This window comes from Lepisosteus oculatus, chromosome 1 (genome assembly GCF_040954835.1).
Source record: "Lepisosteus oculatus isolate fLepOcu1 chromosome 1, fLepOcu1.hap2, whole genome shotgun sequence".
Classification (NCBI taxonomy): domain Eukaryota; kingdom Metazoa; phylum Chordata; class Actinopteri; order Semionotiformes; family Lepisosteidae; genus Lepisosteus; species Lepisosteus oculatus.
The window spans coordinates 52,719,276-52,739,786 of record NC_090696.1 but is presented as its reverse complement, the minus strand read 5'-3'; the positions used below and the strand labels follow the sequence as shown (position 1 = coordinate 52,739,786).

General features: G+C 36.3%; 1 protein-coding gene across 5 annotated transcripts in view; it reads right to left on the bottom strand.

The window, feature by feature from the left end:
- uba6 (ubiquitin like modifier activating enzyme 6) overlaps window positions 1-20,238 on the bottom strand; it is a 107,689-nt gene extending 87,451 nt beyond the window's left edge. For 2 of the 5 annotated variants that reach the window (XM_006629887.3, XM_015345322.2), the window contains exons 1-6: window positions 20,149-20,238; window positions 18,755-18,820; window positions 17,054-17,148; window positions 12,425-12,453; window positions 11,225-11,319; window positions 3,603-3,714 (exon numbers count right to left, since the gene is read on the bottom strand). In XM_006629887.3, coding sequence (XP_006629950.3) covers window positions 3,603-3,714; window positions 11,225-11,319; window positions 12,425-12,453; window positions 17,054-17,148; window positions 18,755-18,820; window positions 20,149-20,174 — 423 coding nt within the window. In that variant the 5' untranslated portion in view covers window positions 20,175-20,238. The other 3 variants (XM_015345319.2, XM_015345323.2, XM_015345324.2) reach the window with 3 other exon arrangements.
- Between the last annotated feature and the right edge of the window lie 273 nt (window positions 20,239-20,511).

Below are 20,511 nucleotides of genomic sequence, written 5' to 3'. Positions count from 1 at the left end.
ACCTGGATGGGAGACTTCCTGGGAAAAACTAAGGTTGCTGCTGGAAGAGGTGTTAGTGAGGCCAGCAGGGGGCACTCACCCTGCGGTCCATGTGGGTCCTTATGCCCCAGTATAGTGATGGGGACACTTTACTGTAAACAGGCGCCATCCTTCAGATGAGACGTAAAACCGAGGTCCTGACTCTCTGTGTGATCATTAATAATCCCAGGGTGCTTCTCGAAAAGAGTAGGGGTGTAACCCCGGCGTCCTGGCCAAATTTCCCATTGGCCCTTACCAATCATGGCCTCCTAATAATCCCCATCTATGAATTGGCTTCATTACTCTGTTCTCCTCCCTGCTGATAGCTGATTAGGGCTCCAGGTTAGGGTTAGGGTTTTGTGCTCCTTACACCAGGTTGTGCATCTTTGTGCTTTGGCCTTTGATACAAGCGGTTTCCAAATGGCAGCCCTTCCATAAATTCCAGCTTTGTGAAGCTTAAGACATACAGTTTTTGTCAACACAGAGTCAGAGATGCCGATTCAATTTTGTGGTAATTTTTTTAGGACGTACTTTTGTGGCAGTGAGCAACTATCCTGTGAAGTGTCCGTCTATCCCGGTCGGTGAGCTTCGACTTGCGACCACTGTTCCTCTTTGCTAATGCAGTTTGTCCATGTTTGGCATATGTTGTCATTATTTTTGATACTGTTCCCCTTGACACATTAAATCATTTTGCAGTTTTTGTGACCGATGCACCTGCAATTTGGGCACCAATTATTTGGCCTCTTTGGAACTCTGTTAGTTGCTTATTATTGCTTTGAAAACCTACATATCAATGTCAGACCTCTTTTATAGCTGACAGATACTGGTAATTGGCAATCAACCTAATATGACTCACCTTTGCAGCTTCATATGTAATTCTGATTTAGTTACTTCAAAGTTAAACTTCTTTTTCATGTGGTATTTCCGTTATTTTGTCCACCACTTGTATATGCAACAAAAAACTTGTATTCAGTTGCTCAAACTTATTGTAAAGCTTTTGAATCAGTTTGCTGGGTAGTAACTCCTCAAAATAAAGCCTGTGTTATCTTCTCCACTACAATTTGGTGCTGTGAGCAGGGTGTAGAAGGAAGATGCCTAAAACCATGAGGGTACATTTTAATTACCATACTATAGATAGGGTTGATAGGAGGAATTTTTCTGGGATCGCAGGCACTAAAATAACAGAAACAACTGGTATCAGTACAAAGGAAAAGTAAACATTTAGGAAACCTATTTATAATGCAAGGCCTGGAATACGGTCCACCAGAAGGCACCAAGATCATAAACCCAATGGATCCACACCAGATAGTCACAAAGGAAAATAACACTTACATGGATATCTCAATAACTTTCAACCTGAAAGTCCACTCAGCTATGTGATATCCTTCATTAAAATCTACCAATCCACTGTGAACTTTGCTCTTTGGCTTTTCTTTTGACTACATTGAACACTATTCATCTTATAAAGAGCACCACCTTGTCCTCTAAAAAATCTCCTTTGAAGTTTAAACAGTCTCCATAGAGACAAAACTGGACCCAGGGCCCATGTACATAAAAGTCATAAGCTTCCTGTAAAAACCTTTCTTCAATGTATTTCTCAAGCAAAACTATTCACCTGATCAGTGATACAACACATGTAACCATTGGTATGAATATCACAATACATTCCCATTAAATGTACTTAATGGGGACTGTAAGAATGGGACATTGAGCAGAGACTTTCTATTAGAAATCATGGAAATAGGGATTAATTGGCACCAGAAGGACATCAAGTTTAACATATTTCTGAATGAGAATCATTGTATTTTAACAGTAATAGGGACCTGAACATGATGATGTAGGTTTACAGTAGGGTACATTCACATTTTCAGTGTGTAAACAGAATTATTACTGTAATAACCTATTATGTTGAGCACTTAAATTAATTTAACCTTAGCATTGTTGCCTCACAGCAATGAGGGCCTGGGTTCAATACATTTAGAATTTGAAAATGAACAATGAATGAGAGAGTTTGTGAAACACATTATGTGTATGCGAGACAGAAAACGTATGTGTGAAAAAAGGAGAGTAATGAACAACATTTTCAAATATTAAACTCATTAAAACATTAAACTTAAAATTTAAAGTTGTAATTTTAACAGTGTATCACATACATGTATACAGAAGATGAAACCATCAAACTGCAAAATACTTTTAAATTCAACTTTTATGTACAGTATAACACTACCTTAAATACTGTACATATGATAAATAAGGGAATTAATACTGAATAGAGTAAAATTACTCATATTTTAACTTATCTTGGAATGCAGTTTCCTTGTGCTTCTCAACATATCTCTGAATGTCTTAGGACGCTTTGCATTCAAAGGATGTAAAGTCGGGCATAGAAAAGACGTAAAATTTATATAAACGTTTTTTATAACGCATGCCGTTATAAATAATACAGGAATTATCTATGATAATTTTAATAGAAAAAGATATTGTCATTATTTTACTAAACATCATTTGTCATATTTTACAGTCTGGACTGTTTTTAAGGTGGAGTTTACATCCACTGGACATAAAGTGAGAGAAGATATGTAAAGTGGGGATCCCCTGTATTCCTTACAGTAGCTACCAACCATGACAGCAGTCTCAAAAAGTCCTACAGCCCAGTGAAAAATCAGGTGCCAGGTGATTTTATTATTCTGTCTATGCTTAACAAAAGCATTATGTGTTGCTGCAATATCTAGACTATAATGAATATCACATAGCCACCTTAACCTTAACATTGTTAATTGTTATCTACTTTTCATTTTGTACTCAATACAATTAAAACATACATAGCATTTCTATCGTTAAAGGTACGCGTTTGCTTCATTTCAATGTATTGAGCTCTACTTCAAAAATTCACTTTCTGATAATTTATTAATCACCAATTCACTACACAGGATACCCATAAAAGGACTGGAGGTATTTTACCAACACTTTTTGTGGAAGATTTTAGCCAATCGTACCCAAGGAAATCATACCAGAAGCAGCATTTAAATGATTTTGCTAAAGCAAGCATGAAGAAATAGATCATATCAACTCCATATTGTATTTAACTACTGGAGGAAAAATATCTGGGAAGGAGTCCAGCACATTGAAGCCCAAAGGTATCGAAACATCCTCAGCTGTGAGGGATAACTGATGAGTATCAAGAAAAAAAAATATAGTACATTTATGGTTTCCTATATCAAAGAGAAAATGGAGCTCTACATGCTTAAATTACAATGTACTGTAAAATATGATCTTGATAATATTGTATTATATTTGAATATAATTATTGGACCATGTCTGCACTCTGACAGAAGAACAGAATAAGCCAGCAGCCATAACACCCTGCAACTCACAACTGACAACCCACTGAAGCTAAGCAAATGTGAGCCTGATAAGTACTTGGATGGCAGACCTCCTCAGAAATTAGGTTGCTGCTGGAAGAGGTCTAAGTGGAACCAGTAGGGGTTAATGTTTTGGTGTAATCCTTTTAAACTTAAGAATCACAAGACACAAATTAAGATAAAATGTTGGTCCTCAACAAAAGCTTTAAAACACTAACTCACCTGAAATTGTTTCAAGAATGACAAATCAGTGGTTTCATCCAGAGTAGCATTTGATGTATTGACCTGAACATAAGGATTTAATTCTGCAATGCGGGGATAAACAGCCTCCACTCTGAAGAAAAAGATTTAAATATAAAACATTCCAAATTGTGCTGATTAATGACTAATTTTCAATTTTCAAGTATACAGTGAGCAGTACCGCAAACAGCTCCGTTCAGTAATTAACATATTATTTCTTATTTTTTTAATTATTCATAAAAAGACAAAAGAACTTCAACCTAAAATGATAGCATGGCATACACAATACATGTGTATGAAGGCATGGAAGAGCAGGCTGAACAAACTGCCCTTTAGGTGGGTAAATATCTGTAAATGTATGTAATCAGAAAATACAAAAATCATGTTACCCTTTTAAAGTTTATGCTTTACTTTCTGACTTGGACAAAGTTCTACATACAGTGCCTTGCGAAAGTATTCGGCCCCCTTGAACTTTTCAACCTTTTGCCACATTTCAGGCTTCAAACATAAAGATATAAATTTTTTATTTTATGTGAAGAATCACCAACAAGTGGGACACAATTGTGAAGTGGAACGAAATCTATTGGATTTTTGAAACTTTTTTAACTAATAAAAAAATGAAAAGTGGGGCGTGCAAAATTATTCGGCCCCCTTGCGTTAATACTTTGTAGAGCCACCTTTTGCTGCGATTACAGCTGCAAGTCGCTTGGGGTATGTCTCTATCAGTTTTGCACATCGAGAGACTGAAATTCTTGCCCATTCTTCCTTGCAAAACAGCTCGAGCTCAGTGAGGTTGGATGGAGAGCGTTTGTGAACAGCAGTTTTCAGCTCTTTCCACAGATTCTCGATTGGATTCAGGTCTGGACTTTGACTTGGCCATTCAAACACCTGGATACGTTTATTTGTGAACCATTCCTTTGTAGATTTTGCTGTATGTTTGGGATCGTTGTCTTGTTGGAAGATAAATCTCCGTCCCAGTTTCAGGTCTTTTGCAGACTCCAACAGGTTTTCATCCAGAACGGTCCTGTATTTGGCTGCATCCATCTTCCCCTCAATTTTAACCATCTTCCCTGTCCCTGCTGAAGAAAAGCAGGCCCAAACCATGATGCTGCCACCACCATGTTTGACAGTGGGGATGGTGTGTTGAGGGTGATGAGCTGTGTTGCTTTTACGCCAAACATATCGTTTTGCATTGTGGCCAAAAAGTTCGGTTTTGGTTTCATCTGACCAGAGCACCTTCTTCCACATGTTTGGGGTGTCTCCCAGGTGGCTTGTGGCAAACGTTAGACGAGACTTTTTATGGATATCTTTGAGAAATGGCTTTCTTCTTGCCACTCTTCCATAAAGGCCAGATTTGTGCAGTGTAAGACTGATTGTTGTCCTATGGACAGACTCTCCCACCTCAGCTGTAGTTCTCTGCAGTTCATCCAGAGTGATCATGGGCCTCTTGGCTGCATCTCTGATCAGTCTTCTCTTTGTCTGAGCTGAAAGTTTAGAGGGACGGCCAGGTCTTGGTAGATTTGCAGTGGTCTGATACTCCTTCCATTTCAAGATGATCGCTTGCACAGTGCTCCTTGGGATGTTTGAAGCTTGGGAAATCTTTTTGTATCCAAATCCGGCTTTAAACTTCTCCACAACAGTATTACGGACCTGCCTGGTGTGTTCCTTGGTCTTCATGATGCTCTCTGCGCTTTCAACAGAACCTTGAGACTATCACAGAGGAGGTGCATTTATACAGAGACTTGATTACACACAGGTGGATTCTATTTATCACCATCAGTCATTTAGGACAACATTGGATCATTCAGAGATCCTCGCTGAACTTCTGGAGTGAGTTTGCTGCACTGAAAGTAAAGGGGCCAAATAATTTTGCACGCCCCACTTTTCATTTTTTTATTAGTTAAAAAAGTTTCAAAAGTCCAATAGATTTCGTTCCACTTCACAATTGTGTCCCACTTGTTGGTGATTCTTCACATAAAATAAAAAATTTATATCTTTATGTTTGAAGCCTGAAATGTGGCAAAAGGTTGAAAAGTTCAAGGGGGCCGAATACTTTCGCAAGGCACTGTAGCTTTATGTAACCGTCAGATTGTCCCAAAATCACACCATTGTTATAATTTTTAGAGATTGTATGTGTATTAGACAGTGGTCCTAATTCAGGGTATAGGCAGTTACAGATGCAGCCATTCAAAATGCGCGGGTGATACCGCATTATTTTCCGGTACGCTGTACGCAGTCTACCGTGAGTTACCGGTAAATACCGCGAGTTACCGGTAAATACCGCTAGCAAAATAATAGTATCCAGAATTTCCGCAAGGTGGAGCTAATAAAGCTCAACCTCTCATGTTTGAGCTGTCGCCATCAAAGTCTTTAACGAAGATATTACTAATAGTATTAATAATGAATGACCTTGGACAAGCTGTAAGTGTAAACTCAAAGTATTGCCCTTGTCCACATTCCTTTTTTCATTGACCGTCTTTGTAAAAGTAACACCACAGCATTTCGCAATCACGCATTTATTTCCAATCCTCAAAAATTACTGTACTTTGCATGATCGATTCACCATGCCTTTCACAAGCTCATAAAAGAGATTGATTTAAGAACATAAACATATTACCGTATGAAAACTGTACTGTATACAGTATATATATGTATATTTAATGTCTTAACTGTGCCCGTTTAAGTATTGAATATTCATATGGAATTTTACCACTGAAGGGAAATCTTAGTAGTTGAGCATAAAAAGAATAGGAGCATACTGCAACGCGTGTGAAGGCCATAAACGATATTAAATTTTGGAACATAAACATACAGTATATGGCTGGTCTCGGTACTTTATAGAAAACATACGCGAAACATGGTTTCATTATGACCAGAATCGGTCTTGAGATATTTTTAACTTGATTTACAGTATTTGAGAGGTATGTCTTGACACTGATACTACGTAAATACTGCTCATGTATATGTTTCTAGGTTTACGGTATGCATTTCATACGGTCAAATTACTTTTGAGCAACTAATAAGAAGCGCGAAACGGTATGCCCAGGTCGTTTTAGTTTCGTTTTGTGCTGGGACTCTGCTTTAACAATGTCGCCGTGGATTGATTAGAGATATCAAGTACATACAAGTCATTTTTTAAATGTTGTAGTTCATCTTGTAAAAATGTTACGAGTACATCATCTATCAACAATTACACAGGTTCTGTTTCCATATTGCGGATTTTGGTTACGTAATATTATTTTCTAAATTTCATGTTGTGAATATATGATTTGGGCAAACAGAGCCGCAAAGAAGTACATTATGGGTTGTTGTTTTTTTTTTGCAGTTTTATCTAGAACAAGCGATGCTTAAACCTTTGTCTGATTCTTGTGAAACTATCCACACAACAGTTAAAGTACCTAGGAGTTGACTTCAGTGATGTCACTGATGGGATGTTTCTAAAAATCCATCCTCTGTAAAACGTCTTCTCTAGTTGTCCTGCATATGTATTCGCTAATGAAGCTGTGTGTTCTGAGCCTGGATCTCTACATTTCTGTATGAACCAGCTTAGAGGGCTAAAGACAGCTTGTGTTTAAATTGAGTGTAAGGTAATTATGCTTCTAAAGTCATGGTCAGCATTTCTTATTGTACAGTGCTGTAAACTTGTTCTGTGCCTAGTCACATTATTTTATAGCGTTTTTATAGCGTTATCAAATCTAGTGGCGCTGTGTGTTAAGTTTCCTGACTCCCATGTCACATGGTCTGTGATTGTATCCCATGGAACTATGACTATTTTTTAACAAACATTTCTTTGAAAAAATGAAACGTTTCCCTTGGTCAGAGATTAAATAAAACCTCACTCGCACCAAACAAATGTATATTTCTAAATACACAACATGATCGAATTTAAGTCTTTTTAATAACAATGAATAGTCACCTATGCGTTACAAAATAAACATTTATATTGATTCAAATCGCGTTTTGATTTAAATCGTAAACGCGTGTTTAAATATATGTGTTTAAAGGCGATATACTGTATAAAAGCGCTGATTCTTATGGAGTGTGTTCCGCCGGGGATTCAAAAAATGTATTTATTTTTAATCGCGTATCTAAGGAAAATTGCAGTATAACTTTGTTCATGCACAAACAGTGGCATGTTACATTATAATTTGGGTGTCTCCTCTTGCCAGAAAGCTCTAAATTGCATTTTGAGTAAGGTTTTTGACTTTTTCTAAATTGCAACCCATAAATAAAGCTGATACAGTTTAGACTTACTGTATTCTAAACTGTATTACAACAGCACATGCAACGTAAATTGCAAAAATGCACTTGGAATCTGTCCAAGCCCTCCTACTAAAATTATTTAAACTGCGACACTTATCATTCATCTCTAAATAAACTTTATTTTATATACCGTTTTAAGCGAATAGGTAATTAGATTGCTCATAAACCTAATCGCTTTTTCTACATAAACACAGCGTGATTGCTCTCTGAAAATGCTTTCCCTTTATATTAAGGCTCAGATTTCAACTATAGATCGTATTATTATAAACTTTCGTGGAATAATGTATTTTATGTAAACCATGTTATTGGTTGCTATTAATTCATTTAGGGCTAAAATACGTTCATTGTCTTCCAATCGAGTTGACATTGGAAGGTTGCCACTCCCGGACTGTTACACCAACGCATTCGCATGTTAAAGCGATTTCATTGAGGATCTTAAGATTTTTAAAATACATGACTTGACCAGGGGAGAGAGAGAACAGGGGAGGGGTGTTGGTTTTGCATAAGGGGCGGGGCTATGGAAATGAGGTCTGTTTGGGAATGTGGAGTTACATGTTCTGGCTGTTTGTGAATTATCGTTGTTGAGTATGGAGTGTTGAGGTATTGATTTTGTGTTATGCGTTATGTTGAAAATTTAGGTGGATTTTGTTTATGATAAAGGGGATAAACTGGGATGGGAGGACGGTTTGGTTTTGCATAAGGGGCGTGATTATGATAATTGGAATTTGCGAGAGTCTAATGGTTTGATATATTTGATTTTGTATTGTGGTCGTTATCTATGTTTTTGGTTGGTATTATGTTTATATGGTTGTTTTTGTTGGTTGGTTGTTATTATGGTTATTAATAATACGATCTATAGTTGAAATCTGAGCCTAAATAAAAAGAAAAAGCAAGTGATTAGGTTTATGAGCAATCTAATTACTTATTCGTTTAAAACGCTATATAAAATAAAGTTTATTATTAATTTGCTGGACAGTGCGGTGAACATTATTATGCATAAGACAAAGATAACGATCCTGATCAGTTTAGAATTCTATGTATGCTGTAAGGTTTTTACTTCTTAAACTTTAAAAATACGTTTCGAATAGAAAGAAATCCTCTTCCTGGTACAGTCGCATGAAGAGAGAGGCGAAACAGCTCTACACAGCCCTGTCGCAGTACACAAATATAATCATATCGTTATTAAATTCTTCAGATACGCGATTCCATATTATATTAGCAGAAAAGCTTAAAACTACCACTTTTTCACACGCTATTTCACGTTAGTTAAATTTAATTTATTTATATATTTATATCTCTGACCAAGGGAAATGTCTCATTTTTTCAAAGAAATGTTTGTTAAAAAAAGACTACGGTATCTCTTTAGTTAAAGACTTCGATGCTTAAAATGTTTAGGGAGAAATGGAATACTGGTGTGTATTTTTTACACTTTTTTTTACCGATACATACTCTTAGAGTTTGCTTAATTGGGAATATAATACAAAAATATAGTACTAAAAAAGGTACTACCACTTTTAAAGGTGATATGTAAAATAAAGTTTTTTATTATTGTTATAGAGAAACATGATCAGATTTTCCCTGGTTCAGAAAAAAAGATCTAAAGTGCTACACATAACTTTCTTAATTCGATGTATTTAAAGCAGCGAACTACTGTAGGTGCAACATAACATTCAGAAATACAACCGAGAATAGTTTTGTGGTGTTTGTTTAGATGAAACGTTCCTAAAACGTATAATGTAACAAAATTAAAGACGATTAAAATCTGTAATCTTTCCACTTGTACTGTATGTCATCGGAAAGTTTCTGCGTTGTGTAAGGATGGTATCAAAAAGCAATCTTAAGTGGTGAGAAAGCTGTGCTCAATGTATTTAAGGGACTTAAAAGTAAAAGGAGATGCTTCATATTGCTTGACTAATTTGAAAAACTAAGTTATAAATGCAGACACTCCCTTGGTTCCGCGCCAGGTGTAAATATCAAAATATACATTCGTCCCGGGCAGAGGCCGAAGAGCGCCCGGCTGGGGTGCGCGGGGAAGAGCAGGACAGGAATGAAAGGCGGGGTTTAGGAAGGCGTACAGTCTGGACAGGTATAGATTACACTTTTCTAAAACGTATTTGAAAAATAAAAACGATTACAATCTAATCCTTCCACGTTTGATCCCAAAATCCCAAGAAATGTAAATCTAAACGGGTAGAAAGCTATGCTGAAAGTTTATTAAGATACTTAGAAGACAAAGATACTGTATCTATTTATGTTGCATTAGCCTGATTATGATTAAAAAACACATATAATTAAACACGCGTTTGCGATTTAAATAAATATAAATGTTTATATTGTAACGCATACTGTCCAGCCTCCATTTCTCTATAAAAATTTACTCTATTACACACACACATACAATAGAAGCAGGAAGCAGAAGCAGGGACCGTTGTCAGAAGGGAAGAAGGTGACTATTCATTGTTATCAAAAATGACTTAGAATCGATCATGTTGTGATATTCTGAAATATAAAAGTCAATTGATTGTCCATAATATCGCTATTCTATTTTTTCGAAGAAATGTTTGTTAAAAGAAAAGTCCAGCACCAGCTGGATTTGAACACACAACCCGCGAGTTGGTAGTCGGGCACGTAGACCAGTAGGCTACAAGGGAAGTCGCATGAAGAGGGAGGCGAAACAGCCCTACACAGCCCTGTCGCAGTACACAAATATAATCATATCATTATTAAATTCTTTAGATACACGATTCCATATTATATTCCCTATTAATCAAATTCTAAAAGTATGCTTGTTGACTCCGGTATCTCTTTAGTTAAAGACTTCGATGCTTAAAATGTTTAGGGAGAAATGGAATACTGGTGTGTATTTTTTACTTTAAAGTACCAAGACCAGCCATATACTGTATGTTTATGTTCCAAAATGAATATCGTTTATGGCCTTCACACACGTTACAGTATTACAGTATCTACAACGGGCACAGTAAATACGTTTACTGTACTGTCTTTCTACGACAGACCAACGGACGAGTGCCCCTGTCGGTCAACCAATCACGTACCGCGGTACCCCGCGTCATCTTGCGTCACAATGCGCGATGCCGTAGCCAATTACCTCCGGTACGTGTCTGTACCGCTCACTTTGAATGGCTGCATCTGTATGTAAAGTCTACCCCAGGTGCTGAAAATAATTGTATTTAAAATCCTGATAAAATATCTACATATCTAGGCATAATTACTGCAAGATTTTTAGTTCTTAAAAAAAATACTTCAGACTTAGATTTGGAACTAGGAAAAGGTAGCCCAGGAGTGTCTCTAACACACTCAAAGCCCACAGTGCCAATCCTCACCTTGCCTTATTGCTCAGAACATCCTCTTCATGAATGAAGAAATTGGTACCAAGATCCCAAATCTCACACTTCTTTGCATCATGGACAGTCAATGCCTATAATTAAGTAGGATCACAAAGATTGCCACATCAGCATTTGGTTTTAAACCAATATCTTTTTAAAAGTGGAGAACTGGCTGTTATTTTAAAATGAAGTCTTAATGAAATAAGCAAACAACACATGCAATATTAGACAAGACAAAGTACTCTAAAGCCAAGTGTCTTAATTCTCAACAACAAAATCAAAAAAAATATTCTGTAGTTCTCATAATACCTGAAAGCCTTTAAAATACCTTATGAAATACCTGTACAATCATTTCTACAAGAAAGTCTTCATTCCTAGAACATGACTGAGGGTTTAGTTATATAACAGAATGTGAAATTGATTAGGTTATCATCAGTCTGGGTAAAAAATGGGAATACAGTAAAAAAAAAAAACGTTTACCTAAAGTAAAACTACTGCTTTGACTGTTGCTTGGAAATGACAACTTATTTCACTTCCATTAAAACGTTTACATTAGGTTTAGTGTTGTTCAGGTTTCTGCGATCTTTATACTGTACATGGTTTCATGTCCATTACCTACCACTTCCTGTACATATTCTTTAACATAATTATTATTTTTCCCCAGCACCAGCTTGAGGGCCAGGCTGCAGTTATTAGTTTCCTCTCCAGCTCAGGCTGAAGGGCAGTGTTATAGCGAAGTATTTTTCCTGCAGTCTTGCAGGAAGAGCTCTATTTTCCCCAAACGTGGGCTGTTATCTTTCATGTGAAATCTTGTGTGTGTGGGGTGTATCTCTGCCTGTGCTGGGGGCTGCCTAACGTGCCTAGAACCTATTGTCGGCCACCCAACGCTGCATCTCAATAAACAGCTATTTATATCTTCAAGGTGGTATCTTCATACTACTTACCCCATATCCTATTAAAATGCATTGACTAAATGGTTCATAGAATCTGCAATTTCTGAAACAATTCTCCAAGTACGCAATTTGCACATTATAGCAAAACTGATTGTACACAAAGACTACTCACTAAAAATATAAAACATGATAGGGTACACAGAGAACTATTAAATGAACTGCAGTACACTTTAAAACCATATATTACATGAAATATACTCAAATAGATATCGAGTCATGTTTGAATGCAATGCAAATTACATACCTTTACTCCTGCAAGTACAATATTTTTTGCTGAAAAAAAACATAAAAAATATTTACAATCCAATAAATATTTCTGATTTAAAACCTAAAGTCAAGATCTTTTATGATTTTAAAAAAATATATATTACCATATTGACTGCTAATTATGAAAATAAGCATAAATATTACATTACACCTTTATACTGGTAGGCATAGTTTAACAAATTTATTCTGTATTTACTGATTCTTAACATTAATATATATATATTGACATAAATGTTATACATAAATGTATAACAACATTTTACTTGCTTTTTATGGTCTAATATTGTAAAAGCTATTAATCTAAAAGTCAACAGTAATCTGGCAAAACTTCAGACATCCTAATAAGTATGTCAGTGAACACATACAGCAATTAACTTGGAAGGTAATTCAATAAACTGAAAGAGATTAAACGTGACAAAAAATAGGATACGCTTAACAAAAATGTACAGTATATGCATGTGTAAAACTTAATGTTATTTGCTGTAATGACTTAATATCCCAAGCACTTCTCCAGCTGTGAACAGGTATATGTTTCCACTTACTTTTTGACCTTGTACCTGCCATTTCAACCAGATTAACCCAACATTTTTCAGGGAAGCATCTTTTTTATGTTCTTTTTATCAAGGTAATACCCATTTAATGTAAATATCTAATTAGGTATTGCTGGTTACGTCTTTGCCTATAACACAACCTTTTATATCAAACATATTGTCATATTACTGATACAATTACTGCAAATATTCGTTTAAAAAAGTTCTTGAGTGACTTTTGACATTTATGATTTTAACAACCACATTTGTTACTAGAGCTGGATTGAAAAACGAACATGAAAATGTGGATTTTACAATTAATATCTAGTTCAGCTTGAAAACAAAAAAAACCAATACAAACCTCTACTATGTTATGTGACCTGAATAGATATGCAGTTAATACATTTCATTTAACGTGCAGCACACTCATCACTGCCCCTCTGCTAAGTAATCCAGTAAAACTCCTCTAAATCTCTTAATTTCACCTCTCCTTTCCTGCAAGTCTGGCTCACAGACCAAGTTACTGCTATTTTATTTCCAAATTTTATTTCAAGTACCCATCCATGACTCTGAGGCAACCCAAAAAGGTAACAGTTGCATTTCTTTTCTGGGCATCATAATGATATTCTATCTATCCATCTTCCATTCCAATTCAAGGTTGCAAGGTTGCAGGGGAGCTCATCTCATCAAGCAACAGGTGCAATGCAGGACACACCTTGGAGAGGATGCCAGTGCATCACAAAGTAAACATGGACACACACACACCCTTACACCACTGCCAGTATTCCCAGAAGACAATTAACCTACCAGGACATTTTTTGACTGTGGAAGAAAACTGGAGCACCCTGAGGAAACTCACATAACATGAGGAATCCATGTGAGAATATGCAACCTCCACACAGATAGCACCCCAGTCTGAAACTTAAACCAGGGACCCAGATTCTGTGAGGCAGCAATGCTAACCATTGTGCCACTTATCTAGCATTCCCTTTCAGACAAAATGCTATTATGATGTGTTGGTTAAACAGCAGAACCCTAGCTGTCACTAGCAGGAGGGAAAACTGGTAGGGGTTATATGGATAATAAAAGGAACACCGAGGCAGTCTCCAAGGCCTTGGATCCCTTGAAGCATCAATAAAATCTGGTGTACAAGATACAGCTGGTGAGCCAGGCCATGGAAGTCTGAGCTTGCTGTTGGAAGTGGCAGGCCACGGAAGGCGGGGGTACACGTTAACCATTCGCACCAGTCCAAAACCACTGGAGGGTACTTGGCTTCTTATGCAAAGATTAATTGTAATAGTTGCTGGGAGGACACCCTGGGTTTACGAGATTATTGGAAACATTTGACAAATGCTGGGCCAAAAGTGACTGGTGACAAATGGAGATAATGTTGCGCTACTATGAGGGACCACCAACACCCATCCTAATGCATGCCACTAAACCTGATGACAAGGGAGCAGGTGAGTAGATATCAGACCATTGACAACATATTGATTCTCTCAGTGTTGCTATAACAAGTTGTGAACACTTGATGTATACCAGTACACGTAACTGCAGGAAAATGAAACTATGCATCTTGTGAGGCTGTAAAATACAGAACCATGTCCCCTGGCATCCAGTTCCACTGAGTACTATGTGCATAAACATTAAGAAAATCTGGATCACTTGTCACTTGCACAAACATTTTTTACTATAATCTACTTCCTTTATTTGACAGTGATGAGAATAAATTCACTGTTTATGTAACAGCCTCTAATTTTATTCAGGTCCTTTGGTCTTTAGTTTTGAAACTAAAAACTAAAGCAAAAGAAAGCAAGAATGAAAATGAACTCTAAATATCAACAGCATAAACGGAAAAATATTTAAGTACATCTAAATAATGCCCAGTACTAATCTCTTTTTACTTATTTTTTATCCTGTTTTGTGTTTTTAAATTTTGCCTCACGTCTGAGAAAGTTAAAGTTTATCTGCCATTTCTTCTCCAACTTACAAGTGTGGAAGGTTAATGTCACATAAAGTGTCTCAGTTGACCCATCCACATGAAACTCTCCAACTGCAATAGTAACTTAAAATACAGACTGGTCTGAAGAAAGCAGATCACAACCAGACGCCATGCAACAAGAAATCAAAAATCACTCAGGAGAAATTTAAACCTTAAAGGGGAACAGGAAATACCTCCTAGAGGCTATCGAAAGACAGATAAAAAATACTTAGTGCTCTGTTGTGAATACAGTTGGGTTATGTTTTTAGAAACTATGGCACATACAACCCTGAATGTCACACAAGTCTATAATTTTTATAGAAATACAAAAATCTTAAATGCACATCTAAATGTTATCCTAAATAAACTTTCAAGGGCATGAATACATTTGAAAGCATGTTCAAGTTTTCAGTAGTCAAATATGTAAAATAAATTCCAACTTAATTTGTCTTGATTTCAGGCTGTTAGACCACAAAATGAGTTACTTTGGACAGGTCTGTAGACTTTCTGCAGACACTGTATTAGCAATAAAAATGTTAATTGTGGGATGGCATGGTGGCACAGAAGATAGTGTTATGAAGTGTCTTTAAGAATCCAGACAAGATTAGTAACACCTGGCTAGTCTCATCATTTCCTTGGAGACTTCAACGCAAGGAGATTTTTGCTGAGATGTAGGGTTACAAGATTCAATAACCATGGTAATAGTAAAGTTTACCTTGGTTGATTTTAATTTAATTAAGTGCAGCGTAAATGATAAGTGTCCATCAACAGTCAAGGAAGACAGCATTAAACAAGCAGACAGGGAGAGAAAAGGCAGAAGGCAGGAGATCCTTATTAAGATCATCCAGAAAGACCAGACTGGCACTTTGAACCTTGTGGAGAGAACTTGCTATTCTCTTGCTGTTAGGATCTCCCATGTGAACGATCCGTCAGTTAAAAACAGCCTCTTCTGGTTCGTGGGTTAAGTCTTAGAACAGGCAAATAGTTTCCCATTCATATTGCAGTTATCTGGGTTTACAGAGAGAGATTTAACTGTAGATGTATTCTGTTTAGTTTAGAAGGCGGTTTTCTCTTATTTTGACCCTTGTTATATACGAGTTAAATACTTAATAGCAGTCTGGGGGTTTTCTGGGTATTTAAGACGTAGGTCTTCTGAATGCCTTGTGTGTAAAAAATTGTAAATAGTATTACTTGTACTTGTATTTTTCTGTTGTGTGTTGTTTAGTGTGTCACTGTTAATGAATATTTGTTTGAACAAAGGACTAATATGCCTCCAATACCAACTGGTCAGGTATATTTATGGTACAATAATTTACAAGATGGATTACATTTATAAGATTATTTTATTTTCTGATTAACCTGCTCAGTTATTTTCTGTTATTCACCCTTTTTACCCTCATTTGTAACAATAGCTTCCCAGCAACCCCAAACTGGACAAAGCAGTTAGAAAATGGATAGAAGTTTCTTGTGGATCCATATGCATCACTGCTTTAACCAACAGCTTAACCCAGTTTAAGATATTTAATCTTAATCTATCTTTGGCTTGGTCTATACAAAAGGTATGTATGAACATAAATCTTTAAACACTTATAAAATCCAACCAAACTGAGAGTATAATAAACGATGTTCATGTTCAAAGGGCTGAACATAAGGAAGGGTGTCTCTAATTCTGAATTGCTATGACCCCAACCTTTTATTTTGCAATGTTCCATTTGTCATTTTTCAATGTTAAATATATATATATATCACAATTTTTTATTATTTCCTTGTATTTAACAATTAAAATTAACATTATCTTGAACTGAGGTTCTTAATATGTAATTACTCAACATAAGGAATTAGTTGTTCAAAGACCAAAATGTTAAGTGCATTTTATGTCTCACCTTTGAAACAGCATTTCAGTTGGAAAATGCATTTCAAGGTAGAACCACAACTAGTTTATTATTTTTACTCTATTCCAGAACTTTGCTTCCCACACAATAGCAATTATTTTTGATTGATTTCAAATAGAATTACATGCAATACATATTCATATTCTCTCAACATAAGAAATCTTCCACATTTGTAACAAAACTTTTTTATTTCTATGACTTACCCATTTCAACTCCCAGACCTCCCATCCCACTGAGGAATACATGGGACTGGGCCATCTGCTGCATGGCACTGTCGCCAAGGACATATCTTTGACGACTAAAACAAATGAAAAGGAAGAAGTAGATACTTAAGATATGCAAATTACTTATTTCTGTAAATCAAATAGTGTCTGAACCTACCCATTTTCTAATGAAGATGGTATACTGCATGGTGCACAAAATGGAACCACACTGATCAGACAGATTTGCAAACTTACAAGAATGACTATTTTGCTTTCAATTTCAAAAGCCTTGCATCTCAAATAAGAATCACCCAACAGAGGACACTCACTGGACATCAGTCTACTTCCATTAAGTCAGAATAGAAAAATACACACTTTATAGTTTTCAGAAAAAGAAAAGTGGTTTAGAGTGTGGTTTGTAAATATGGAAAGCCTTTTCTTTGAGTAAAGTAGATTTTTTAATAAATTTTTTTAATAGACAAAGGCCAAGTTCAGACCAGAGCCACCGGGCCCAAACTCAACCTGGTTACCATAGCCTAAGAGGACTGAGAGCATGTGACTTCACCCTGGATGGAATTAATCCCAGCAATGTTCATCCCCACTTGTGCTGGGTGGATTGGAGCAACAGGGGTAAATTGCTTTATTCAAGGTGAAATAGCTCTTTTTATCCCAAGGCATGTAATTATGCACCAGCAACCATACAGTAGGCCTTGTGAAGGTCATGTTACATCACTAACTGAATTAAGGGGCAATTTAGGGAGGCCATACTGTGCAAGCCCAAACTGGAATTTAAACACGACGGTATGGTTTATATCCCTACTCTTATGAACAGTGTCATGGCATCTATAGTGACTAAGAAGTCAGCACCCAGGTTTAACATCTCATACAAGGAGATCACCTACTACACCTACAGACATTAATTAATCTGTCTTTTAGCTGTCACTTAATTAGCTGAAAACTTGCCTGTGTGAACTAAATCTCTTTTATAATGTTTTGATACATGCATTTTCTTTTCACTTTTCTTAAAATGCATTAATTTATTGATCTGCACCAATAAACATAATATTTAATGAATAATCCTATGATTAACCACAATTCCTATGCTGCTTACCTAATGATTGCCAAGATGAGATACCAACAGGAATGCCTAGAACCTAACAACTAAACTACAGGTTCAGGAACCTAGTTGTGTAGAACAACTCTAATCCCTGCATTAAATATGAATAACTGTAGGTTCCCCAATCCTGGCTCAACTTCTCATGTGTTGTACTAGCTGTTTGGTGATCATTAAATGCAATCAATAAATGTCTTCAGCTAAATGACTTCTCATTTGTAAGTTTTCCATTTTTTAATGTTCTAAATGAAAAATAGCTGCAACAAGTATACTAAACGTAAGATCATTACTCACATAACTAAATTACAATTATGTGATACAACAGCTTGTAAATATTCTTCTATAGTGCAAAATGAAATAGAATCTTTCAACAGCTTTAAGACACATGATGTATTCTTCAAAATACAAATACAATTTGGAAGTAATTTAGTTTGATAATTTAAATTAAAGAAAACATTATTCTTCATCTTAAAACAAAAATTACTGAAAATGAATTGAAGGTGCTTAATATGAACAACAAGGAACACAGAATACCTCATGATTAATTTAAATGCCACTGTATACGAAAAAAGTTTTGAGTCACTGACCTGTACAAAGAGTCATCGATTTCCATAGAGTCAGCTGCCATTCTTGGGATATGTTCCTCAAATTTTCTAAAAACATAAAAAACTGTAAAGACTTAAAATGAAAGGCAGAGGATTTTTAAATAAAGTTATTCTAAATCAAAATGTTAAACGGTTTAATTCCAATACATGTGAACATCCATATCCCTGCCTTCTGAAATTACAACTACTCAGCTAAACAAAACAGCATAAAGACAATTCTTGACACACTGCAAAACCACAAAGAGGTATTCTGGTAAGCTGACTATGCTGCTTTGTTTCAGCATTCACCCTTAGACATTTACATGTTTAAACCTTGCTACCTGAACCTCTTAGGAGCCGTGGTAACGTCAAGGGCGTCTAGCTCCTGACCGGAAGTCCTGGGTTCAATCGATGTAGCCTGCTCTAATTCCTTTCAAGGACCACTCAGCCTGCTATCCAAATGAGTACCGGGGGTTAAGCCTTCCGGGGATAATAGGCCGACCGGAGGATGATGCTGACAACATAACATCACCTCCACTTCCACTTCCACTTCCATTGTCGGACGGTCGAGGAAAAACAGTGACCCTTGTCGCCCCCATTCCCCCATGGGCCTTTATGGCCTGAAAAGGGGACCTACCCTACCCGAAGCTCAAAGTGACGTAATGTTCGTTCTGAAGGAAACACCAGTACGTGCGTTTGTATTAAAGAGTGTTATGTACTGGTAAATGCATATAAATTATCGGTTTGCATTATTTATACGTTGCACATCAGTACATATGGTACATATGGAAAATGGTTCATATAAAATGCAAGAACAGTGGTTAGAAAAGGTTCATTCCACCTTAATTCCATACAAAGCAACTAAATAAGCTTGTCAGAATAGTAGCAAGTCAATTATCCTTGCTATCAAAGGCTTGATTTATAAATTATTTCCATCTCATGGAATTGAAAAAAAATGTAAATAAATAAGTGTCCAGAAATACTACACACGATAATCAGTCGACCAGAAAAAATCATTTTATCTTCTGTTACTATGTTGCTGTATATATCCGTACAATATAATACAATATTGTGCGATTTGTACACAATATAATTGTTAATTAGTGCTAATTTTATAAACATTCATTAATGAATAATGTATGTAATACAAGGATAGCAAAAGGAAGAGGAACTCTCATGTTACGTTTACCACATTTTCGCTTTTTCCAAACAGCAGACTGAGTGCTTACTCACTCAATCCAGGCCTCAGACCCTGAAGGTTTTCATTAATTCAGTAGAAGAAGCTCCCTCAAAACGATTGACATATTTTCAGAAACGCACGCGACTTACTCATACTACAAAGATAATAAAAATGACCAAAACTGAAAATACTGTACTTTAAATAAATTTGAACTTACCTGTCAGTGTGTAAAGCCACAGACATTAAGCGACGCGAACTGGCTTCCTATTGGCTGCACCTTTCAAAATAAAAGTCTCTTCAGGACATGCCTCATGGGAAAAAAATCTCGGACAAGGTAATGTCACATTTATAGCAAAACAGTAATTTGTACTTCCTCAAAACTGGATGGAATGTTAAATTAAGCCGTTCTTCATTCACTTTTGCGTCCTTGCTAATGCTTTTTGGAGTTTTTATAGTACTTCTTCTTTTCAAATTGACACAGAGCTGTGCAGTGCTGGGCAGGGAAAAGTCTCATTCCTGACCAAACAAAAATGTGTCCTTCCAAAAGTGGCTGGAAACTATTGTAAAGACCAACAGCTAA